Raw genomic sequence first — 23,272 nt, 5'->3', positions numbered from 1 at the left:
TAAATATTTCGAGCCGAGTTTTGAGCTGAGCCTCATCTCGAGCCTAAAATTGTTATCGAGCTCGAGCTTCGAGCCGAACTCGAGCCTCAACATACATTTAAAACTTTTCAAAAAATATATACCAAATAAAATATATATAAAATTATGTATACATTTTACATAAATTTGGACATAACCTATATATATAATACATGTATAAGATTGGGCATACTTAAAATTAAGCATAATCTATATATATAATACTTGTATAAAATTCGACATGATCTCTATATAAAATTGGGCATAATCAACATACATAATACCTGCATAAATACTCCATAAAATTATTTATACATTCCATAAACACTCCAATAAATTGTTTATACATTCCATAAAATAGTCTAAACACTCCATACACTGCATAATATTATAAATAAATTTCATACAATAATCAAACACAACAAAATTAAATGAAATATCACTATCAATTTACAATCACCCTAATAAAAACTATAAATCCATTATAAATTTACAAACTATAGTTATTTCTCTTTATGCTAGAAAATAATATACGTCCTTGCTTGAGCAAAATCTCCACCTATGACTAAAACAAAAAATAAAATTAGTTATTGTCAGATAAAAAAATACTCTTCCACTAGTAGTTACTTAATGTCATTAAAAATATTAAAATTACCATGATGAGAAAAATGTGAAAAATCATGTAGCTGGTAGCATTATCTCTACACTCTTCTTCTCAGGCTGTAATCATAAAACAAAATTTTAATAAATAAAACTAAAAAATATCATAATAAATAATTAATCAAAGAAATTCACCTTTTGATTTTTCTTTATACCGTAAAGAGTCCGAACCCAACCAGTGTCACAATCAAAGTTTGAAATGTATTTGGTACCAAGGAAGAACTATACGAGTCTATTACTTTACCACCAACACTAAATAATGACTCCGAAGCTACTGTGGATATAAGAATTATAAGGGGGGTTAGTCAACAAACTTAAAATTTGAAGTTCATCTTCATCTCCTGCTTCAAATTCATTTAATTCTTCTACGTGAAATTCAATTTCAATCTTGGTGTTAGTGTGTACAAGTTCATATACATTGAAAAACAGTTTCCAGTGTTAGTGCCCCAAAATAAGAAAAATATAAAAAACAAGAAAATGAATAACTTATAATAGTATACTTAATTAAAACATAATATTTAAACCCCAAATTAGGTAAAACAAACATGATTACAACACAAATAAGTAATTTAATGTATAATTAATATATTAATTAATTAAATTAGATATTATATTATTTATTGATTGCTGTTTATTATACATTAATACAATAATTACGTGAGCCAATTAACTGTGTACATGATTAATTATAAAAAATAAAAAAATAAACAGGAAAATTTGATCAAATGCTAACTTTTAACACATTATATTTTTACGTATTATTGCATCGTCCAGACGAAAAACAGGTTGAGAATAGGATTTGCAAGTTTTTTTTTTTTTTTTTATAAAAACCACACGTGTGAACTCGCATGTGTGAACTGCACGTGCGAGTTCGCACGCTATGCGGGACGGAGCGTCGAGGGGGGAAAATAATCTCCCCCCCTCAGCTTAGGTCTTCGAAACTTTAGGTGTCCGGGGCTTCTCGTTCCGACGAGAGCGGTGGCTGGCTGATTTGACGGCAGCAGCAGGCAGTGGTAGGGGGGTGACGACGACGGGAGAGGGTCCAGAGCAGCCGCTCTAGTTGGGGTACGACGAGGTGAGGGAGACGCTACGGGAGTCGACGGCGACGACGATGAGAGGCAGAGAAGGGGGAAGGATTAGGTGTGGCGGCGGTGGAAGGGGCACCGACGGCGAGAGGGAGAAGGGAGATGGAGGCCGAGAGAGGGAATTTCAGAGGAAAAAGAGAGAAGGGAAGGAGGAGACGAAGAGAGCGAGGGCGGGAGAGAGACCGAAAAAAAAAATTCGGTAGAGAAAGAGAGCGAGGGTGGGAGAGAGACCAAAGAAAAAATTTCGGGAGAGAAGAGAGCGAGGGCGGGAGAGAGACCGAAATTTTTTTTTCGGGAGAGAAGAGAGCGAGGGCGAGAGAGAGACCCCCGATCCCGCCGCTCGTTAAATTAACGAGTCGGCTCACGAGCCGACGAGCCGAACCTGGCTCTGCTCGAGCTCGGCTCGTTAACCTAAACGAGCCTATTTCTGAGTTCAAGTTCGGCTCGAGCTCGAAATATAACGAATCGAACCGAGCCGAACACGAGCCGCTCGCGAGCCGGCTCGGTTCGAAGCCACCCTTACTTGTAAAGCCTCAGACCATGCAGCATTGCTTGAATGTCTACTTCAAGAGATTCCATGAGACCAAAGGGGCCGATGAAGCTAAAAGAATCTGCATGTTGTGATTCTTTACTCCTACACCAATCTCTGCCTATCTCAGGTTTCGAAGGAACTACTATCGAAGTTCAGTATAATAGCAGTAACATCTGGTGTCATCCAGTTAAACATACTTTGGGGGGTTTTGGAAGAAGACAAACTAGCTGATTATTTATGTCTCTTCTTAAATAAATCTCTCGACTATTTCCCATTATAATATTTGATCATGCATTCCACCCAAAGCTTGAGATCTTGAACTATATGGAGGGTTATGAAATATTGGCCCAAGGGTAGATTCATTGATCCAAATGTCATTACAGGTCAAAACCCATCTTTGATACCAAATTGGTCTCATATGGGAAGACAAGCAGCAATTGGCAGGTTTCCCTCCAAAGGACAAACAGGTTGCTAACCAAGAGTCATTTTTGAGAATGATATGAATTTGATTAAGAGAAAAGATAGTTGTATAGTGAGGAAAAACATTACAAAACAATAAAGCTAGCTAAAGTTAAGCTGGCTATTTTTTATTTTATTTTTGAAAATGGTAAACTTTATTGAGAAGCACAAAAACACAAACAAAATAAAACTAAATTACAAGAGCTTTCCGGAAACAATCGGGGATTGTTGGGAAACCCTGTTTTTAGCAAGAGAATCTGCCAAAGAATTGACGGACCTCAGTACATGAGTCCAAAGACAGGAAAAGAGGGAGGAGATGTCTTTAATCTTCAGGAAAGTAGGCCAGTGCCGCCAAGGTGGGTCGAGGAAGGAGGAGTAACACTAGGTGATCACCACAAACAAATAGCCCTCAATTATCAGAGGTTCAGAGAAGTGTTTGCAATAGATGATGAGGCTTTGGAGGAGGGCCATGAGCTTGACAATAGTGCAGTTGGAAACACCCATCGTTCCAAAGTAGGATATCAAGGTGGAGCCATCAACATTTCGAATGGTTTCCCCAAACCCAGCAGGGCCAAAATTGCCCAGAGAGCTGCCATCAAAGTTGAGTTTTAGCACCCTGGGGTTGGAGAACTCTTTCTGAGTGTTAAGCTAGGATGACATCATACAGGAGATACGATTGGAGACATCCCCCATATTCAAAAACTTGCATTGAAATCGGCAATTCTTGCACTCAATTGATAGGCCTCAAGGAATGAAAGCGAGACAAGCAGAGAGGAGCATCTTTCCCATCGTTGGGAGGTGGGCTTTAAGGAGCATGCAACATGTACCATAGAGGTCATGAGGGAGGCAACAGTAGATACCGATCTTCTCAAGGAGCCGGTTCCAAACTTCCCAAGCGAAGGGGCAATGAATAAGGATATGAGATATGCTCTTGTCAGCAGTCCAACAGACGGGGTAAGAGAGGGAGTATGCTATCCACAATGTGGGGCCGAAGCTTAATGCCCTTGAGATCATCCAACAGAGTACAAGTGTCAAGAGACTCTGAGTTAGACAAGTTGAGGTGAGGGTGAAGGTTCCAGCAATCAGCAACCAAAGTAGAGGGAAGCTGGCTGAGTTGAAAGAGGGAGGGATAGGTCTCCCTGAGGGGACATGAACCGGTCCACTAGTTGCTCCAAAAGTCAGTGTTTTGCCTGTTACCAACCGAGAGACAAGTCGTTGACTGGAAGGAAGGGAGGAGGGGGAATAAGCAGCACCAAATGGGGGAGAGCCGATGTCTGGGTCCTCCAGAGGTCCACAACTCAGCAACAACCATTCCTCTCCAGGCATGCCAGAGCCACTTAAGGAGAAGGGTGAAGCTTGTTTCTTTGATAGGATGGATTCCAAGGCCACCAGAGAGTTTCTGTTTGCAGGCATCCTTCCACCCAACGAGGTGGGACTTGAACCCATTGCTTGCACCACGCTAAAGGAAACGGCGCTTCAAGCGCCCAATGTAGTGGCTGGCTGCACCAGGGCAAGGTAGGAAGGACAAGTAGTAGTTCAAGAGGTCGGAGATCCACGAGTTCAGGAGGGTGAGATGTCTAGCCTTAGAGAGGAGCCGGCCTTTCCAGGTCGATAAGCAATGTTCAACTCTCTCCATCATGGGCACCCAAAGGCCTTTGTGTGGCCTGTAGTCGAAGAGAGGCAGTCCCAAGTAGGTGTCGGGGAGAGAGCCAATAGTGCAACCAAGGGGATCGGCCATTGATTGGAGGGTTGCAGGAGGTAGGTGGAACCCGTGATGGTGGACTTGGACCAATTGATTTTTTAGCCTGAACTGATTTCAAAGAGCCCAAGAAGACATTTCAAAAAAAAAAAAAAGAGCCCAAGAAGAGCTTTGATGCGGTGGAGTTGCCCCAAAGTACCCTCACAGAACCAGAGCGTATCATCAGCATGAGGGACGTAGAATTCAGACTGGGCAGCCACCGGGGAGAGCCAGCCAAGGTTCTTGGCTGAATAAACCATGTAGGAAAGATTCTCCGCCACCAAGTAGAAGAGGTAAGTTGATCAGGAAATGAAACAACTTCATCCTTGTGCTCTGATATATAGGCATCACTCTTAGCAAGATGTTGATGAGAAACGCCTTTCTCGCTAATGAATCTGTCATCCCTTTAGCGCTTCTGACATTATAATCATTTTAGTTTAGTATTCTCTCAAATAGTCATAACCTTATCATACACTTAACAAAACTTCCCAGGTGAGGGTCAACCAGTAAAAGATCAACCAATGGCCATCAAAGAAATCCCCTCAGCAGCGAAAGGAGAAGCATAACACTGCCAATTTAGTCCATTCAGTGGATCACGAAGTTTTGAAACCAAGCATCATTTGAGTTATAATCAAAAATTTTCTCCATATGATTTCATTGACATACCTCCACATGCATTTGACTGGAAAAGCCTTGTGCATGTATTTAATTCTTCTAATTCCCAACCTGCCATGTCTTTTATTTCCCTACACCATTCAAATTGATGAGATTATACTCAAATTTCATAGAAGCACCTCTCCTAAGAAATCTCCTTTCAACTGCTTCGATGTGGAAAATGATCTTTGCCTGTGAGGAACAAGGGAGAGACAGTAGTTGAGAAACTTGCCACTGAGGCGTTTGGCTGGATTTTGATCAATAATGGATTTGTGCATAAAAAATTCATCTCGGCTCCTTCAAATTGTGGAGTTTCTCTGCCCTATTTATTTTTGAACTTTTTGACTTCTCCCTCCAAGGGGTTCTTTCAACTTTCAATTTTGTTTTGCACCCAGGTACTGTTCAACCACCTTGATAATGGGTTTCCAGCCGACCTCTAGCTGTACATTTTCCTTATATTTTAATTACTCTGTTAAAAGCCTCTTTTCCCTCAAAATATCCATCAAATTCCTATCTTATTTCCGAGATGAAAGTGGAAACTTTTAATAGTGATTGATGTTAACCTAAATGGTAGTCAGAACTTATTAAAATGGTCCATATTTGTCAAGGGAACTCTCTATTGTTGAGGATCTTCTAGAACATTTCACTAAGAGCCTCCAAAGAAGGAAGTTGGTAAAATGTATATGAGATGGATTAAGGATGATGCTCAAATCATCCATTGGATGATAAACAAATTAGAATACCAGATTTTCTCTTCACTAATGTACTTCAACACATTAAAGATGTGTGAAGCTATTGAGATGTAAACCTATTGATTCTCCAATGGAATCCAATACTAAGTGCATGACAGAAAGAAGGCAAACTGTTTGAAGCTCCAGAAAGATATTTGTTTGACTATATTATGTAAAAAAGAGTTCCATCACTGTTTGTGTGTAGCACTGAAGAAAACTCCTGTGAATTTCTCTATTAGACTTTTATTAATGCTAGAGAAGTTGTAATCTGCAGTGAGTGGTCAAACAATTTAATATTCTCCACCTTTTTCTCTTCTCTTACTCTTCAAAATGATGATCTTTTTGGTGATTCTCTGTCAGTCACACTAAACTGCTAGTAGGAAGTTGATCCATCTTACTTTGAATAGACCTGATATTTCCTTTTTAATTGGGATGGTAAGTTAATTTATTGGCATTCCCAGGACTTCACATTGGGAAGCAATAATAGGGCTACTCAAATGCTTGTAGAATGGTCTATGTTGGGGTTGATGTATTGATCACCTTGTCATTTTGAGGTGGTTGTATATTCAAATGCAGATCGAGTAGGATCTCCCTTAAATAGAAGATCCATGAGTGAATATTATACACTTATTGGAGGTAACCTTGTAACGTAGTAGAGTAAGAAGTAAATTGTAGTTGCTAGGTGAAGCATGCAAGCAGAATACCATACAATGACCCAAGACTAATTAATATCTATTCACCACTTTGAGGGGGAGTGTCCAAATTTTAAAATATATGGAAGTTTTAGAGGAGAATCCTTTCAATGTATGAGCTGATATTATAAGTGTCCTTTCATTTGTGCAACGTCCAGTGCCAATGTCACTAAATGGGGAAGTCACCAATCCCTAAAACAGACTATGTAATGTACTTTATCTGCTGGGTGACGGGCGGACATTTTATTAGAGGTTTCTATTGTCTCAATCTAGCCTTGTGTGATTCTTGTTGAAGCATATACTCGAGGGGTGGGTGCAGCGTGGATGATTTCTAAATGGCCTCCTCATTCATTAGATAGAGAAGATCGCGATCCGCTGTAGAACCTATTCCAATTCCAACAGCCCGGACTCGGATCATGGGGATTGTCGGAAGACTTCGTATCAACGGAAACTTGATATATCAATATCGATTAGATCCGAGATTTGTTATTGAATTGCTCATTCAATGAGCATTCTCAATATTATGCCTTGAAGAGGACTCGAACCTCCACGCTCTTTACCATCAAGGCATCTTGAAAGTGAATTGTATTCCATGAATATGATATCTCTCTAGTGTGATATAAGGAATATATGGCAAAGGTGGAGTGTTGGAGTATTTCTATCAATCGGTCATGTCATATAGGCCCTAGTCGGACATCAAATTGCTTCAATTTGAACTATTTAGAGGATACCCTATATATAACAACATATATATATATATATATGTATATATATATATAAGATGTGTAATTAAACCTATTTCTCGATTCAATCGAAGCCAAAAGAAGTTCATATGGTACCCAAATAACGAAAGATATGTAAAAAGCCAGGTCTAATTACTCTTATTCCTAATCCTAAATGGAATGTAATGATGTAGGGATCCTTATGTAAACATAGTATCTATTTACATGCACTCGAATGACCCCTTCTCATAATGGGAATGTACATAACCCTATTTCGGTTTGGTCTGGTATGGAATGAACTTATAATCTGATGATTGACTCGATTCCATGATGATAAGTTCATAACCCCAGCCCATTCTTCGATCTGCCAATCATTTGGCAAATATTCAGGCTAAGTTGGGTATTTCACTCCAACACCTTGTTGTGAAGGGAGGCCCGCCTAGCTAGGTTTGTTGTACTTTCTTCATTTTTTAATACTTTACACATCCTTATTTCAAAAAAAAAAAAAAAAACCTAGCCCATTCCCATTTTTGGCGGAACAGATCTACTAATTCTTTTATTCCAGTTAGTAAGAGGGATCTTGAAACATAGCTGACTCACTCGTTAGCTCCAAACTTCCAAAGTTAGGTAAAATGATAATATCCTGTTGTATTGGACATATAATCTGGGCTTTTTGGAATGAACTTAATAGGAGGAAATTCAAATTCAAAACTTGTCCTATTGAGGTTTTGACTGAGCAAATTTATAGCCAAGTTTCTGTCGTGATTCAAACTTCAGAGGAAACCGGCAGACTATCACTAGGCTGCCCTCTCGCCCCCCAACTATGGCTACATGGGCCCCCCTCCTCCGGGCACACAAAACTCAATTTTGATGGAAGCGCTCTTGGCTGCCCGGGACCAGCTAGATTCGGTGGTGTTGTCCACAATGGAAATGGTGACCTCCTCTTTTCATATGTAGGCCCCCTCGGCAACTCAGATTCTACCATAGCAGAACTCTCAGGTCTTTTGCACGGGCTCAAAATCTTCTCTACCCACCTTTTTAGTCCCCTTTATATTGAAGGCAATTCAAAAGTAGTCATCAATTGGTGTGCAAAACACGACCAACCCCCATGACTTCATTGGGATATGTTCAATGAAATATGTAATTTATTTTCCCTGCTAAACTGTAAATGGAATCACATTCTGCGCTCTGCTAATCACCTGGCAGACTCCTAGGCCAAGGCGGGCATTTCTTTCCAACACTTGTTGTGGAGTCAGGCCCCCAAGGCTAGGTTTGTAATTTTTTTCCTTTTTCTTATCAATATACACACTATTAATAAAAAAAAAGAGGGAACTTGAACTAAGAAATAGACCCAAGAAGCTAAAATGGGTATCCTAAGCAATTTCAATAATTGGGTTCATTGAGATTCCTGGTATACATGTTTTTTGAATGTAATTTTATCATCATCTTAATGTAGTAAAGAAAGAGACAAGTAGTTTGACTTGTGGCTCACTGGTACCTTGTTCTCAAACTTATTTTACAACAACCACACTTAGTTCTGTAGTCAATTTGTTTCATCAAACATCCTGATGTAAACTTTTATATATTCTTTTAAAAAAATCCTTTAATTTTTTTTTTTGATAAAGATTTATTTATATATATATATAACAAGAAAATTTACAAAGGAAGACGGAGCAAATCCCTCACAACTAGAGATTGCAGGGACGCTCCCTACTTGGCTAGCACATTTGCAGCCGAATTTGCAGATCTTGGAATGTATCCTTTAATTTGTTTTTAGTTTTCTCTTCATGCAGGCTCAACTTTGGCAGCTTGCTCAACGAACTACAGCTCTCCCTTTTGGCCGAGGAGCATTTACACTTGCAAGCATCTGCACACTATTGACCGAAGTATTTTAGCTTCTTCTTTCTTGCTGTGTTTATCTCGAATTGAAGTCTTCCTTTTGATTTTATATGTTTGGTTCTGTATTTAAGAGCTCTTATGGCATGTTGATTGCTTTGATGAATTTTGTAGGCGCTTGATGTTCCAAAGCTTGTTTTGGCAGGTCGCCTTCCTGCACAACAAAATGCTACAGTAAGTTCCTACTTTATTTACCGAAGTTGCTGATTCTTAACTAGTATTTTTCTTTGTTATATTTGGAAATCAGAGTGCCCAATTGGAAATCAGAGAGTGAAAGAGAGAACAGTGATCAAACATCCTTCCAGTTGATCCCATAGCTTCTATTTATAAAAGTAAACTATTGTGGTTTCCTAGTCAAAGTGGAACTCTAATAGTACAATCAACTTCAATGACAAATTCCATAAATACAAGCACTCCGATTCATATAAGGAATCTTCTTCTTCTTCCCTTCTTCTCTAATTTATGTAATATACTCCACAGACCTGATGCAGTCGTCTTCAATGTTCTTTGATGTTTGTGAAAAGCAGTTGCTTTCTGGCCAATTATGCAGTAGGGTGGCATCAATCACTTTTTTTATGCTGATTAACAAAAGAAGTTATATTTTTTTTTTGACAACACTGCTTCCTGAATAGGTTAATCTGGACCCAAACATGAGGAACATAATGGAACTCCGATCTTGGCCAGAGTTTCACAATGGTGTAGCTGCTGGATTGAAGCTGGCTCCTTTTCAGGTTATCTTTTTTATCTGAAACCAATAGAAGTTGGGCTAGTGTTTTTAGCTTGTGAAGTCTGGTGGATGGATGGAGGCACGTTTCTCGTGTCACTAGTTCTTGTACAATCATGATATCTGCTTTCCTCAAGTATATCGGTAGTTTAGAGAAGAATTCAACAAGGCATGTTCCACAAGTCAACCATGTAATCCTAGTTCTGCATCTGCTTCCTTCCAAGGTTGTGTTGTTCCCATATAGGATTAGGCCGTGAAATATATATCTACTATATATATGCTGATTACATATCCTTTATCCTTGGTGAGACTTGAACCCAATACATAACATTAGAGACCCCTGGCATGTTCATTGAGCCAAAGGCCTAAGTCACAAGGAGACCATGATCTGCATTTCGTATTGGTTGTGCTCTTGAATAACCAAACATATGTATGTGCAGTGCATGCAATTGACAAAGCTGGCCTCTTATATGCAGGTGAAGATGTCGAGAACCTGGATAACCTATAACAAGCCAGAACATTTGAATGTGAGTCATGCGGGATTGCTCTTTGCACTTGGGTTGCATGGACACCTACGTGTTTTGACTATTGCGGATGTGTATCAATATCTTTCTCCTGTAAGATCATGAACTAAGTACTACTTTTTTGTACTTTTTCTATTGCATGATTTGTTGTTTTATTTATTGTATCTTATTTTAACATTTTGAGTACTGTATGCTTCTTTTTGAAAATTAAATTGATTATAAATGTCTAGTGGTATTAGTGGGAAAAAAGTCTCACACTGAAAAATGTGAAGAAAGTTAATGGGTTTTGGGTTGAGCTCGGTTCCATCCCAGAATGACTACCACCTAGGAGGCTTATTGCTCAACCTTATGACCAATTACCTTTTCTTCTCATTTTCCAATGTGGGACTTTTTCCCACCAAACTCTCCCCTTCAAGTCTAGGCTTACATATAATGGGTCTGAGAGGTGGACACAAGCCCCCTAATAGGGCACACAGACTCTTACTTAATGGAGACAACACACAAACTCCTGCCTCGTGGAGCCCATGACACTGATAACTTAGGGAACACAAACTGGGCCTTGGCCCACATACATAACTTGCTCTGATATTAATGTTGGGCTTTGGGTTGAACCTGGTTCCATCTCAAAATGACTAGCCACTGAGGAGGCCTATTGCTCAACTTTATAACCCATTTTTTCTTCTCATTTTCCAATGTAGGGCTTTTTCTCACTCAACAAGTAGTTTTTATATTTGTTTTATAACCGGGTATTTAAGTGAAACTCTAACCATTGATTTAAGTCAGTATGTAACAACAGAGAGAGGGGTCGAGTAGTGTATTGTTATGTCGTTGTTCTCTTGTCTCTCCTACATTACGCCCTCCTTCTTCATTCATTCTTCTTTTTCCTTTTTCTCTCTTGATTCTAATTTCCATTATTTTTGTTTTTATTTGTTGTCACCAATAAGTCCTGAGTTCACGTGGGATTGGAATAAGGTTACCTCTTAAAATCCTGCATCAAGTTACACCTTCCTTTTTTCTTTCTTTATTATTGTGCCTTAAGTGAGAACAAAGGGGGGTTGTCTCTGTTTCTGGGCAGTGTTGAGATATTAGTTTTCTTCTCTTATGTGAATATATTGCCAAATTATGTCTCAGAGATGCAGCAGAAGTGTCAAGATTTTATTAACATCTCGTTCAAAGATTTATAAAAAAAGAAACCTTCAAAAAGATCTATGAAAATTGGTGCTAATGGTCTTCTAAAACATTTCAACTTCGAATTTGCAATAGGGAGGGAAATGTAGCTGCAAATGCTATCTTAAGCTATTTATTTTCAAAGAGAATGTTGTGTGACAAAGCAATGAATGAGAAGTTGAGAAGTTGGATTTGTGCATATTTGGGACTTTTTTTTTTAAAGAGTGACGATTTATTCCAACTAAAGAAAACAATAGAGATCAAAGAAGAACTTCCCTAACAACAAGAGATTGTTGGGAGGCTCCTTGCTTAGCTAACAAATCGGCAAAATAGTTTGCTAAACGAGGAACATGGGACCAAAAATAGGGAATTGAAGATACAATATCAAAATTTCAAGAAAAACATTCCAATGCCACCAAGGAGGATCCGAGGGGGAGAAGCACCATCCAATCACACTTTGGAGTCACTTTCAATGAGAGGGCTAAGATGGTCTTGATAAGTGATGAGGCCATGCAGAAGTGCGGATAACTCAACAACATTGGAACTTGCAATGCCAAGAGGACCGGAGTAGGAAATGAGAGTGTTGTTATCCGCGCTACGAAACACACCACCAAAACCAACTTTGCGTGGGTTGCCAAGGGCACTTCTGTCAACATTAAGCTTGATAGTTCTCAGAGGGGGAGGCTGCCAATCAACAATTCTTGGAGTCTAGGAGGGACGAACATTTGGTAACAACAAGCCAGTTGGTTCAGAGTGGAACATCCGATAAGCAAGCAAATGCTTTTCTTGTTTGAAGCCATGCAAACACTAGACTAGTAACATGGCAAGCACCATCCTCGGTGCTACTGAATTTGCAATTGAATCTTTTGTTATTTCTTTTCCTTCCAGAGGAACCATGGAATAAGAGCCAAGCATGCAGAGAATAGAAGTTTTCCTAGTTTGGGAATATTGGTTCCAAGAGACATTTGACTCATCCCACAAAGGTCACTAGAGAGGCAGAACTGAACACTCAGTCTGCCAAGAAGAGAGGACCAAACTCGCCAGGCAAAGGAGCAAAGGAGCAATGGAGAAGGAGGTGATTGACGCTTCCTACTCCAACCTGTAGAGAGGACAAAAAGTGCAAGGAATTGCATATTTGAGACTTATAAGGCCAAGAGAGATTGTGCAAGCATTTAAACTGGAAAGACAAAACAAAGAGTGAGAATGCAAAATTGGACAAAAGAAAGAGCATCTCAATTGAGGCAAAAGATTGAATGACAAAGTACTTTTTTCTGCCATCTAGGAAAATTAGGGGTGGAGGAAAGGCATCTACCGTATGGGAAGAGAGAAAAACCGGTCTTCTTTCTTTGAAAACAAGAACTCGAAGAGAAATTTGATAAATTGAAGCTGGAAGAGGAAATAGAGGTCCGATTTCTCTACTTAGCATTTCGGAGTTCTGCTTCTATTCACTGGAGCGTATCACTTCCATCAGGATTTTCTAGGGTTTTTGTATTTAAGAACGAGAAAAGAAGCTCAAAATTACACATTTTTGGATAAACGGGTAATCAGGTATAGAAGAACCATCACTTCATATCCGTACTGTTTAATAAACGGAAAATGGTCAACCGGATACTTACCCAAATTCTTATATGGTTAGGATTTTTATTCTCTTTTTGTTTGTGAATGACAGAGTAAATGGTAGGCGGGTAATCAGACAAAATTGCCAATATTGCCACCACCGTGTAATTTTACTCGAATTCTTACCCACACAATGATTTTTTTTTTCTAACCATTTGTAAACGAGTGAGTAAATTGGTAAGACGGGTAATCAGACAAAATTGCCAGCCCTAGAGTCTGCCACCACATTTATGTAGTGGAGAACATGCTCCCAAGAAACCTGAAAAGAAGAGGTTAGATTAACAGTCCTTAGGAAGTTTTTACCAAAAAACAGTGCCCCAAGCAATAACTACAGAGGAGTTTTCTTCATTGATAAATGGCTTGGAGAAATGGTCAAAATACAAAAGGGCCTTTTCTGAATTGAGTGAATTTCAGCTTCAGTTGATTATATCTCACCAATTGGGCCCCATATGGTTGGTAGAGTAGAGCCATCATGATTTCTTTTGTAGCTTCGGTTGTCTTTTTTCTTTTTCTTTTTATGTTTTTTCAAGCTGTCTTTTGTCATTTTTTTCACTTTTTTTTCATCCTTGTAGTCTTGTATCATCTTGTCAGGCTCCTTTTCTTTATAAAATATTTTTATAAAATATTTGAAGTTTATCAAAGGAAAATTGGATGGAAGGAAATGCAGCATGGTTTTGAAGGAATTTATGGTTCTATGATGTTTGGCTCTTACGGTCTGCAAAAAGACCCACATTTGTATCATCAGAAAAACAATGTGTATGAATCTCTCTAGTTGCCACTTCATTTTCATTATTTTTTGACAGGAACATGATTCCACAATAGTGGGGATGTTGCTTGGTATGGCTGCATCTTATAGGGGGACTATGCAACCAGCAGTATCAAAGGTTAAACCCTTCTCAAAATGCTCCTTTCATTATGATTTGCTTGTTTCTTTTTTCAACTAAAATATGTAGTAGTATCCAATTGTTCATTGATCGTTATCATGGAAAAAATTGTAACCTGTGTGTGATATGAGATGGGCTTTTTGTTTTTCAAAGTGCTAGAAATTCAGTGTTTCAGGCATGAACCAAGTATATTGAAATTGATTGCAACTTTCTTAGAGATAAAAGGCAATGGAATATAATTTTTATTGAGTAGCTTCTGGACTTGTTGACAAAGGAAATGCCTCTTATAAAGTTGTATATTATCAAGCCAGACATTTATGACCTATAAGTTATAGCTAAAGGGAGGGTGTTAGAATAGAAGGGGTTGGTGTAATTTGGCTAGTTCAGGTCTTAGTATAGCATAGGTGATTCTCTCCAGTTTCTCTTTACTTAATTATCTGTAATTAGTCCTTATAAATGATGGGCATAATTGTCATCTGCAACTTACTGTTTCTATTATGAATAAATAGCAATTTCTGAAAAAAAATTATGAATAAATAGCAAGGTATTGAGTGGGGCATCTCTAGACAGCCATTCCTCCCTCTTGCTTTCTCTTTCTCGGGTAACTGTCTCCCTTCTGTACTTTCTCTTCCTCACTTTTTTTTTTTTTTTTTAAATGTTCCTCACTTCTTCTTGTCTTACATCTTTCTATTCTCCCATTCTAAAGTCCCATGCTTTATTCTGGTCATGGTTCTATCTATTGTATGAAGACCTTTTGTGTATCATGTAAAACCCCTCAACTAATTTTGGTTCCCCTTCACGAGCAAACCTTTTGCAGGAGTATATTTCCAGGCAAAACCATCTCTGCTCCTAACTTCCCTCACACTGTCTGCTATTTATTTCAGGTGATTTTGTTACTGTAGGACAAATATTTTAGCTCTGTAATGTGACAGAACTTCTTGGATTGTTGCTCTCATTGAGGTTGCACCTGAACCCCAAGCATTCCATGAAAGAACTTTTATTTATCCTTCTCACTTTGAAGTGTAAATTGTCCTTGCCACTCTGTAGTGCAGATTGTAATAGAGGCTGCAATATTCAAAGTTCTCTCATTTTAATGGGATTTTCATCATTAGGAAGACACATAGATGTTATATTAACAACTTCTATTTCTGCCAGCACTCTATGTGGGGTGTCTGGCTGAGTGCAATTCTCCTCCCCAACTTCTCTTTCTCGGACTCTCAAGGCAAATGACATCTGCCTTGATGAACTCATGGTTTTCCTCTAATAGTTTCCCGATTATTCAGAGTTCTGCCCCAATAGTATTAAAATGTTGTCTCTGGTTTATCTATAGATGCCCTCTGCTGGATGGGGGTCTTTTGGTGGACCTGTTTATTTGAGGGTTTGGGACACTCCAATAATCTTGGGTGCAGATGGCTTTTCATGTCTGGTTACAGTATGCTTTGGGCTTGGAAATTTGACACTGATTCATGATTTTCTGATATGATGTGTGGGCAGTAATATGTGTAAGAATAGTACTTGAAAAAAGACCTAACTTTGGTTAGCCATTTTGGGATAGATTGGAACCCAACCTTAACTTGTTATCAGAGTAGGTGTTCGTACGTGGACCTCCACCTTAAGTTGTCCACGTGTAGGAGCCATAAAGAAGGCCCACACCTGAGGGGGGAGCTGTTTACTTGCACATGGATACTTGGGAAGAGGCCTCCTAACTTCCACTAGTCATTTTGGGATGGATCAGAACCCAACATTAACAATAAGAATGGTAATTGCTTGACCTGCAATGGCTTTCTTGCTTCGTTTCATAAGGCCTGATCGGTCTAGTAGGTTTGGATAGTTATGGCTTGGAAATGGGATCACTTTTGTGGTGGTAAAGAAGTCCATCAGTCTATGGTTGTACATGTGGTTCATGTTTTGGTTTAGTTGTTTAAGAGTGGGATTTGCGTGAGAATAATCCTACATTTGTTGGGGCTTGAAAATATCTTATACTTATTAGTTGGGAAGATGGCTCCTAGCTTTGGTTAGTCATTTTGGGAGAAATCCTATGTATTGGGGTCAATCCAAGTCTGTAATTGTGTTTTTTAGTGTTTGTATTTGTTTTTCATGTCTTGACATATGGCAAGAGATTAATGTATATCATCTGTTTACTACGGATGAAAATGAGTTGAGAAAACAGCAAAATCTGCTGCTGGTTACAAAATTCTTGGATGGTTTAGGTGCTGAATTTGATGCTATTAATGCCCAAGTGTTAGTTTGGGGGGGGGGGGGGATCATCAACTTACTAGTTTAGTACATATGAACGACAAAATACATGTTCAAAAGCAATAAGATACAACCATCAATGATTATTCCACATGCTAGTCGCTATGGCATCTCGAAATTGTACGACTCTTATGGATTCTAATGCACGCAGCCTCCGCCATGATGGGTCCAAACACATAAGAAGTAGGACCCACCATGATTACCACGAGCTGACATCCTTATCACATAAGTTAGAGGATCAAGAAGGACTCACAAAGACATCTTTATCTTATGGTCACGTCCTAAAAGATTTCTAGTTTGATTTATGTTTGTCTTTTATCTATATTGAGTTATTTAATTATGTTAGGCTTATCTTTAAGTGTTAGAGCTTGGGTGTAATTGGGACAAAGGTAGTTTTATTGTAATTGGACTCTACTACCTTCCTCTATTATAAATAGAGGTTCATGTACTCTAATTATAATATGTCAATGAAGTATTTCACTTTTTCATAAATTCAACATGGTATCAGAGTAGGTTCTGTGAGTTGACGTGGTCAACCCACAGAGGTAATGAGATTCTCTTTTTTGATTTATCATCTTTAGCAGTTAGGGTTCGTAGTTATTTTTTTCAGTCCCTACACCCGTTAGTTTTTTATGGTTTTCATCTCTATACTGAGCTTTTCATATTGCAAATTATATATTGACTGAACGATATTTGAGTCTATTTTCCAAGAAAAACGATTTTTTCCAATCGGAGTTATCTATAGAGAGATATCAATATTTGAATGAGCGAAAGTCAGATTGCAAAAACGTTCGAGCAGTAGCAAGCTCCCACTTCCGAGGTATTTTATGCTATCAAGAACTAGACTTTATATGGAGAAATATATATCCCAAGAAAGATCTGTAAGTCTATTATTTTACCTATTCAACCAATTTTTTACCTGAGTTATCTACAAAAAGAAATCAATATTTGAAGCAGCAAAGGTCAGATTGCAAAAGAGGTTTGAGCAGTAGTAGAAAGCTTCAACTTCCAAGGTATTTTATTCTTTCAAGAAAGAGACTTTATATGGAGAATTATATATCAAAAGAAAGATATGTAAGTCTATTTTCTTACCTATTCGACCAATTCGCGGTATGATTTTTCTATAAGGAGATATTGATCTTGGAAGAGTCAATGGTCATTTTGGAACAAAAGGAGAAACAATACTTAGTTCGGCCAGATGACAGAGACCGAAATCTATCAAATTATTTATCTTCTGATAATTATATTTTATGAAGAGAAGTTATACTTGGATGAAATTTATTTAAGTCAAGTTTTTGACGAAGAAAATTTCATGTCAATCTAATCTATATTTAAAGATATATTCGCATTGGAAGAATCAAAGGTCATGCTGGTATTCTGTTGCATTGAAAATCTGAATTTAAACCTATTATTTTGCGTCACTTTTTGAATTGTTATATCAGAAAAATATCTCACTTCTCCCTAGTTTGAGGGCATATTTACTACATCTATGTTATTTGGGCTTATTGTTGCATCTATGATATTTGGTTCAAGTTGGGATCACTGCCATTACCTCCCAGCTTGAGGGGGAGAAGTACAAGAAGCACAAGAAATAGGTATTTTATTCTATATGTTGTGGATAAGTTTATGTGACCAAAATATTCAAGAAAGGGGGAGCACAAAAGATGAAGCTTATGCATATAAGAAAAAATATTTATATCGGATTATGATTATTTCATGGGTCATTCTACAAGGTTTATTATTTTGGTTCGTGTTATATGTGTTGGAAGATGGTCGTGTTACATTACAGCTGTTGGTATTATGTCTCTTTGGATGAGACATTATTATTGAAGAAGAGGTGGCCTTAGTACCTTTTCTCATACCATAATTTATTTGACTTTAAAAAATAATCACGGTTGGGATACCATGAGAGTCGGTGTCCAGATTGGGACACCATTATAAATAAACCCACTACCTCCCTTGTAATGGCTTTTATTATTCCTACCACTTGAGAGTCGTTGTCCTGTGGAGGGACACAATGGTGGACACTTTAGAGCAATGCTGATAGACACACTACCTACAGAAGACGGAGTGTGTCCTACATCCAGCATTAGGACTGGAGTATGAAGCAATGTCTTACCGGCTAGGAGTGATTTTTACGCTCACTTATATTATGCCAATAGGGCCTCATGGAAGGACGCAACAACATGAGGGGGAGTGTTGGAAGATGTGCCATTTTATACAAAAAGATTCTATACATCATTTGCAGCAAACTGGGAGTTCATGTTGTTCCTGCAACCCCAACTTATGGGAGAGTGTTAGAAGATAGGCCCAAACCCACACGACCAAGGAAGACCCACATATCTAAGAGTATTATAAGATGGGCCACACAACTAAGGAAGACCCACAAGATGGGTCCAAGCACATAAGAAGTAGGACCCACCATGATTACCACGGGATGACATCCTTATCACATAAGTTGGAAGATCAAGGACTCACAAAGGCATCTTTATCTTATGGTCTTGTCCTAGAAGATTTCTAGTTTGATTTATGTTTGTCTTTTATCTATATTGAGTTATTTAATTATGCTAAGACTTATCTTTAAGTGTTAGAGTTTGGGTGTAATTGGGACAAAGGTAGTTTTATTGTAATTGGACTCTACTACCTTCCTCTATTATAAATAGAGGTTCATGTACTCTAATTATAATATGTCAATGAAGTATTTCACTTTTCCATAAATTCAATAGCTATGATAATGTAGTGTGACAATCAAGCTGCTATCTTCATTGCAAGTAATCCTGTATTTTATGAAAGGACTAAACATGTGGAGGTCAATTTTCACTTTATTAGGGATGTTGTGATGAGTGGAGCTGTGGTCACTCCATATGTCAAATTTACATGTCAAATTGGTGATGTATTTACCAAAGCTTCGGGAAAACGAGATGGTTGGATTTTTCGTAACAAGTTGGGACTTATATATATATGTTCTGGCTTGAGGGGGAGTGTTAAAGTTGTTGTCAAGGATATTTTAGTAATTTTATATATTTGTGCTTGTTCTCACTCTAGGAGAGTATTTGTCTAGTTATGGTGGATGTTAGGATCAATTTTCAGTTTCATATGCTTTGTATTCTAGGCGTATAAGTAGCTTAGTCTAGATGGGCATTTCTGATGTTGTACATATTTTTTACTTAAGTGTCCTATTTAATAAAGAGGGAGGTCGACTTTTGACCTGAACTGAGTGCCACACATTGCAACACTTTTTATCTTGTTCTCCTTCTTTCTTTCATTCTTCTTCTCTATTTCATCTCTTTCTCTTATTTTCATTCATGTTACAAATTTTTATTCTTAGAAAATTTTAAAATTTTATTACATATAAAAATTAGCTCGTGAGGTTTCCATCATGAATTGTGAGGCTGATAATTGGTGGTTCTTTGCAGATGCTTTATCTCCACCTTCCTTCTAGGCATCCATCTTCCTTCCCAGAGCTGGAGCTACCAACACTTTTGCAGGTATATTGCATGCAAAGTGATGTTTTTGTGTCGGACTAGCAGATGTTTGAAAATTTCAGTAGTTCTAATACTTGTTGTAGCTTATCTTGGAAATCTTAATGTTGTGAGGAAAGCTCCTGCCACATATTTTATTTGAAAAAAATATGGTGATTGTACCTCATTTACTGATTTTTCAGTCTGCAGCGCTAATGGCTATTGGTCTCCTATATGAAGGATCAGCTCATCCACTAAGCATGAAAACTCTTTTGGTTTGTGTTTCTCTTCTCTGTGTGCTATTATGGGTCTTTTTTAACTTGATTTAGTAGTTTCTACCCAAAATTGTTCATGAACTAAAGGCATTGTCTGAAAAGGACTATTATTTGTCATCAGAAGCTCATCTTATTATTTGACATAGAGTGAGAGATGATGCTCTGATCATCCAAGGGATGATCAATAGTATGAAAGATCACATCTAGTCATCGATACAATGATTAAATTACAAGAGATAAGTTATCAGATAACATTAAAACACTTTTTTTTGGCAGAAGGAATTTTCGAAGTTAATATGAAGTATTTTAGGTGGAATATCTGACTAAGTACTTAGCTAAACTCAAGTTCATGCTAGCGGAGTAGGAATTTCATCAACCTTGTACTTCTTACATGGTTGATAAGGAAAAACAGCAAGAGCTTGTGCCAGTCCAAGTTGCTTTAATCTTTGTTCATCATCTCTTCATGACCATAGGATGCACTAGACTCTCATATCTGTGAGAAGAATGATAATACTAACATGTTATTGCTAATTTTGTCCTTTGTCCAGAGTGAAATTGGACGCAGAAGCTGTGGTGATAATGTTCTTGAAAGAGAGGGATATGCAGTTGCTGCTGGATCTGCATTGGGACTAGTGACGCTAGGTATGTATCATCACACAAATGAATGAAAGTCAGCACTTAAACCACAAATTATCCAATCTGAGTATTTCTTTGTTTGAAGGGCAAGGAAAAGATGCATTTGGCTTTAGGGATGCTGTGGTAGAACGTCTATTTCAGTACATTGGTGGCAAAGAATTTCTTAATGTATGCCCTTTGAGATTACTTTTTATCGTGATTTTTGTGCCCTTTGTCAAGTTGTGCGTTAAAGGTTCTGGTCATGAGATTGTTGTTGCCTCTACAGAGTCTTTTTGTTCCATAGCCTAAGACATGTTGTATCTTCTTTTACTCAGGATAGGTCTTTCCTCAGGGCACCGGCAATGGAAGATCAAAGTTGCAGTGTTGGGCAGGTTTTGTGTCCTCTTTTGCTGATCAATGGCCTTCACTATTTCTTTATTTGTTGCCATTTATTCTACCCTTGATACTGACATATATCATGCTCTATCAGATGATGGATGGGACAATGGTAAATGTTGATGTAACTGCCCCAGGAGCTACAATTGCATTGGCTCTAATGTTTTTGAAGGTAAAATGTTCTCTTAGCTCATGGTATATCTTCAAGTTGATATAAATTTTTTCTCTTTTCGATGCTGAATGCTTTTAAATTCAAGAAGAGTTGGATTGGATCAAGGAGTCTTTTCAATATCATGTACTGTTAACAAAAAATAGAGGGGAAATTGTATTCCTAATAATGTATCCTGGAAAAGTGGGGCTACTTTGAAATTGTGGTGAAAAGGGGGAGCGATGAGAGCGAGAAGAAATGATGATCGATGCAGAAGGCATAGAGGCGAGGAGAGACGGGTTTAAGACACCGACAAATGGAGCAAATGAAATTCCGCATCCCATGACAATGAAGGAAGGCGTGATTGAGGCCATGATGCCTTCCATAGGCCTGGTGGAAACCAACAAGACTTCTGAATGGCCTCTTGGTTTGCCACTCTGGGCATGATGACACTAGGAGATCTCCGCTGAGGTTCCAGCAGACGAGGGGTCGAAAATGGTAAGGAGAAGAGAATGGAAAAGGCATATGAAGTACCCTACTTTCCCTTTTCGAAATGGGGAAAGATGTGCATTTGTTGAAGTGGTCCCTTAGGAAGCTGAAATTCAGGGAAAATATTGATCGCACTGAAAAATTCAGTGGCTTGTTTCGCATCCCTTTCATTGCTTTTAAGGCAAGGATTAAACAACTCAAGATATCGATGAATCAGAAATAGTGAACTGAGCTTTGGTCTGAATTCTTAGTATTTTGTATTTGACCTCAGACAAGATGGATTGACATCAGGGAAATCGGCAAGAATAGGGTGGGAAGTAGAATAGCCTGTATCGTTCTCCCCAACCAAGACAACTCTGGCCTCACCTCACTCAAACGTTATGATTCCATGTGTACCTCAATACCAGCATGCCCACTTAGACAATAACCTCCCTGAAGGTTTTTGAGTTGAAATCTTTCATCGGAATAATTTTAAATTTGGCCTGATCAAGTTGGCTTCCCTCCAAAGTGTTGTCGTCAAGTTCAACAAGGATACCCATAGTTTCAGTGTGGCTCTGAAGGTCTTTGCTCCACAACCCAATAGAATGTTCCGAGCCATCCCGAGGTGACCGTGTTGTCTTGACTCCAGATCATAGCCAGATGATTCTAGAGGTGGGATAAACTCCAGTGCCATTGCATTCTTGAGTCAATCCTCTCGAGATGGAAGCTTTATCCAGTTCAGCTGAGTAATAACTGGGTAAGCTAGGGACTCGGGGTGATCTCCCAGGTTAAATTTGACAAGCTCCTGTAGACTAGACGACTGATCCCATGAAACATTCGTTGCTCCATGAGCCATGAGGATGGAAGCCAGAGTTATCAAGGAAATTATTTGGAGATGGGGGACTTGAGCCTCCTAGAAGGTCTTGTTATCAATCAAGCGAGAATTAATGAAGAAAATCAAAAGGGTGTCTTCACAGTGGCAATTAGCGCAAATGAGACCCAAGTGCTCCATCCGAGGGAGATTGCTATCTGCCTACATTCCAAACACACTCTCAACAACGGATACCTACTATTCGCATTCAGAGCCCTGGTGCAATTGAATATTCCTTCAACAAGCTCCACTCTCTCATCAATAAGCTCATTTTCCCCATGACAAGCACCACAATATCTCATTTCCAGGCGGCACAACTGGGCTGTGAGTTCCCCTGCAGGAATAGGTGTGTGGAGATTGTCTTAGTTGATGATGATACTTTGAATATGCCCTCACTGTTATTGGTTCAACCAGAAGTCTGCAATTTGGAGTTTAGGCTAAAATCATGAATTGTCAGCATCTCAGAAGAATTTGATATGAAGATTGATGAAGTAAAAGGCTGATGAGCACTCATGAAGAAGGCTAGACCTCGGAAACTCTGCACAGTCCAATGCCCCCTCACTCATGAAGATCCACTACTGAAATGTGTGGATTTAATGCTAGACAGAGAAGGGAGTCGTGCATATTTTTTCTTGATTCACAAACCTCAGTTGGTCATCTTGCAAGAAACGCAGCTTGA

The 23,272-nt window shown here is 38.6% G+C and overlaps 1 protein-coding gene across 3 annotated transcripts in view; it reads left to right on the top strand.

The window, feature by feature from the left end:
* Positions 1 to 23,272, top strand: part of LOC137959103 (anaphase-promoting complex subunit 1) — a 48,007-nt gene that overhangs the window by 15,707 nt on the left and 9,028 nt on the right. For all 3 annotated transcript variants that reach the window (XM_068806407.1, XM_068806406.1, XM_068806405.1), the window contains 11 exons: positions 9,085 to 9,177; positions 9,302 to 9,361; positions 9,820 to 9,918; positions 10,388 to 10,528; positions 14,023 to 14,103; positions 19,776 to 19,847; positions 20,024 to 20,095; positions 20,644 to 20,737; positions 20,817 to 20,899; positions 21,046 to 21,102; positions 21,201 to 21,278. In XM_068806407.1, coding sequence (XP_068662508.1) covers positions 9,085 to 9,177; positions 9,302 to 9,361; positions 9,820 to 9,918; positions 10,388 to 10,528; positions 14,023 to 14,103; positions 19,776 to 19,847; positions 20,024 to 20,095; positions 20,644 to 20,737; positions 20,817 to 20,899; positions 21,046 to 21,102; positions 21,201 to 21,278 — 930 coding nt within the window. The remainder of the gene's footprint in view (positions 1 to 9,084; positions 9,178 to 9,301; positions 9,362 to 9,819; positions 9,919 to 10,387; positions 10,529 to 14,022; positions 14,104 to 19,775; positions 19,848 to 20,023; positions 20,096 to 20,643; positions 20,738 to 20,816; positions 20,900 to 21,045; positions 21,103 to 21,200; positions 21,279 to 23,272) is intronic.

This window comes from Aristolochia californica, unplaced genomic scaffold, assembly GCF_029961685.1.
Source record: "Aristolochia californica isolate CCGP_79_NKW_82.1479 unplaced genomic scaffold, dmAriCali1.0.hap1 SCAF_3, whole genome shotgun sequence".
Taxonomy (NCBI): Eukaryota; Viridiplantae; Streptophyta; class Magnoliopsida; order Piperales; family Aristolochiaceae; genus Aristolochia; species Aristolochia californica.
The sequence above is the reverse complement of the archived record's forward strand: the minus strand, read 5'-3'. Positions and strand labels throughout refer to the sequence as shown.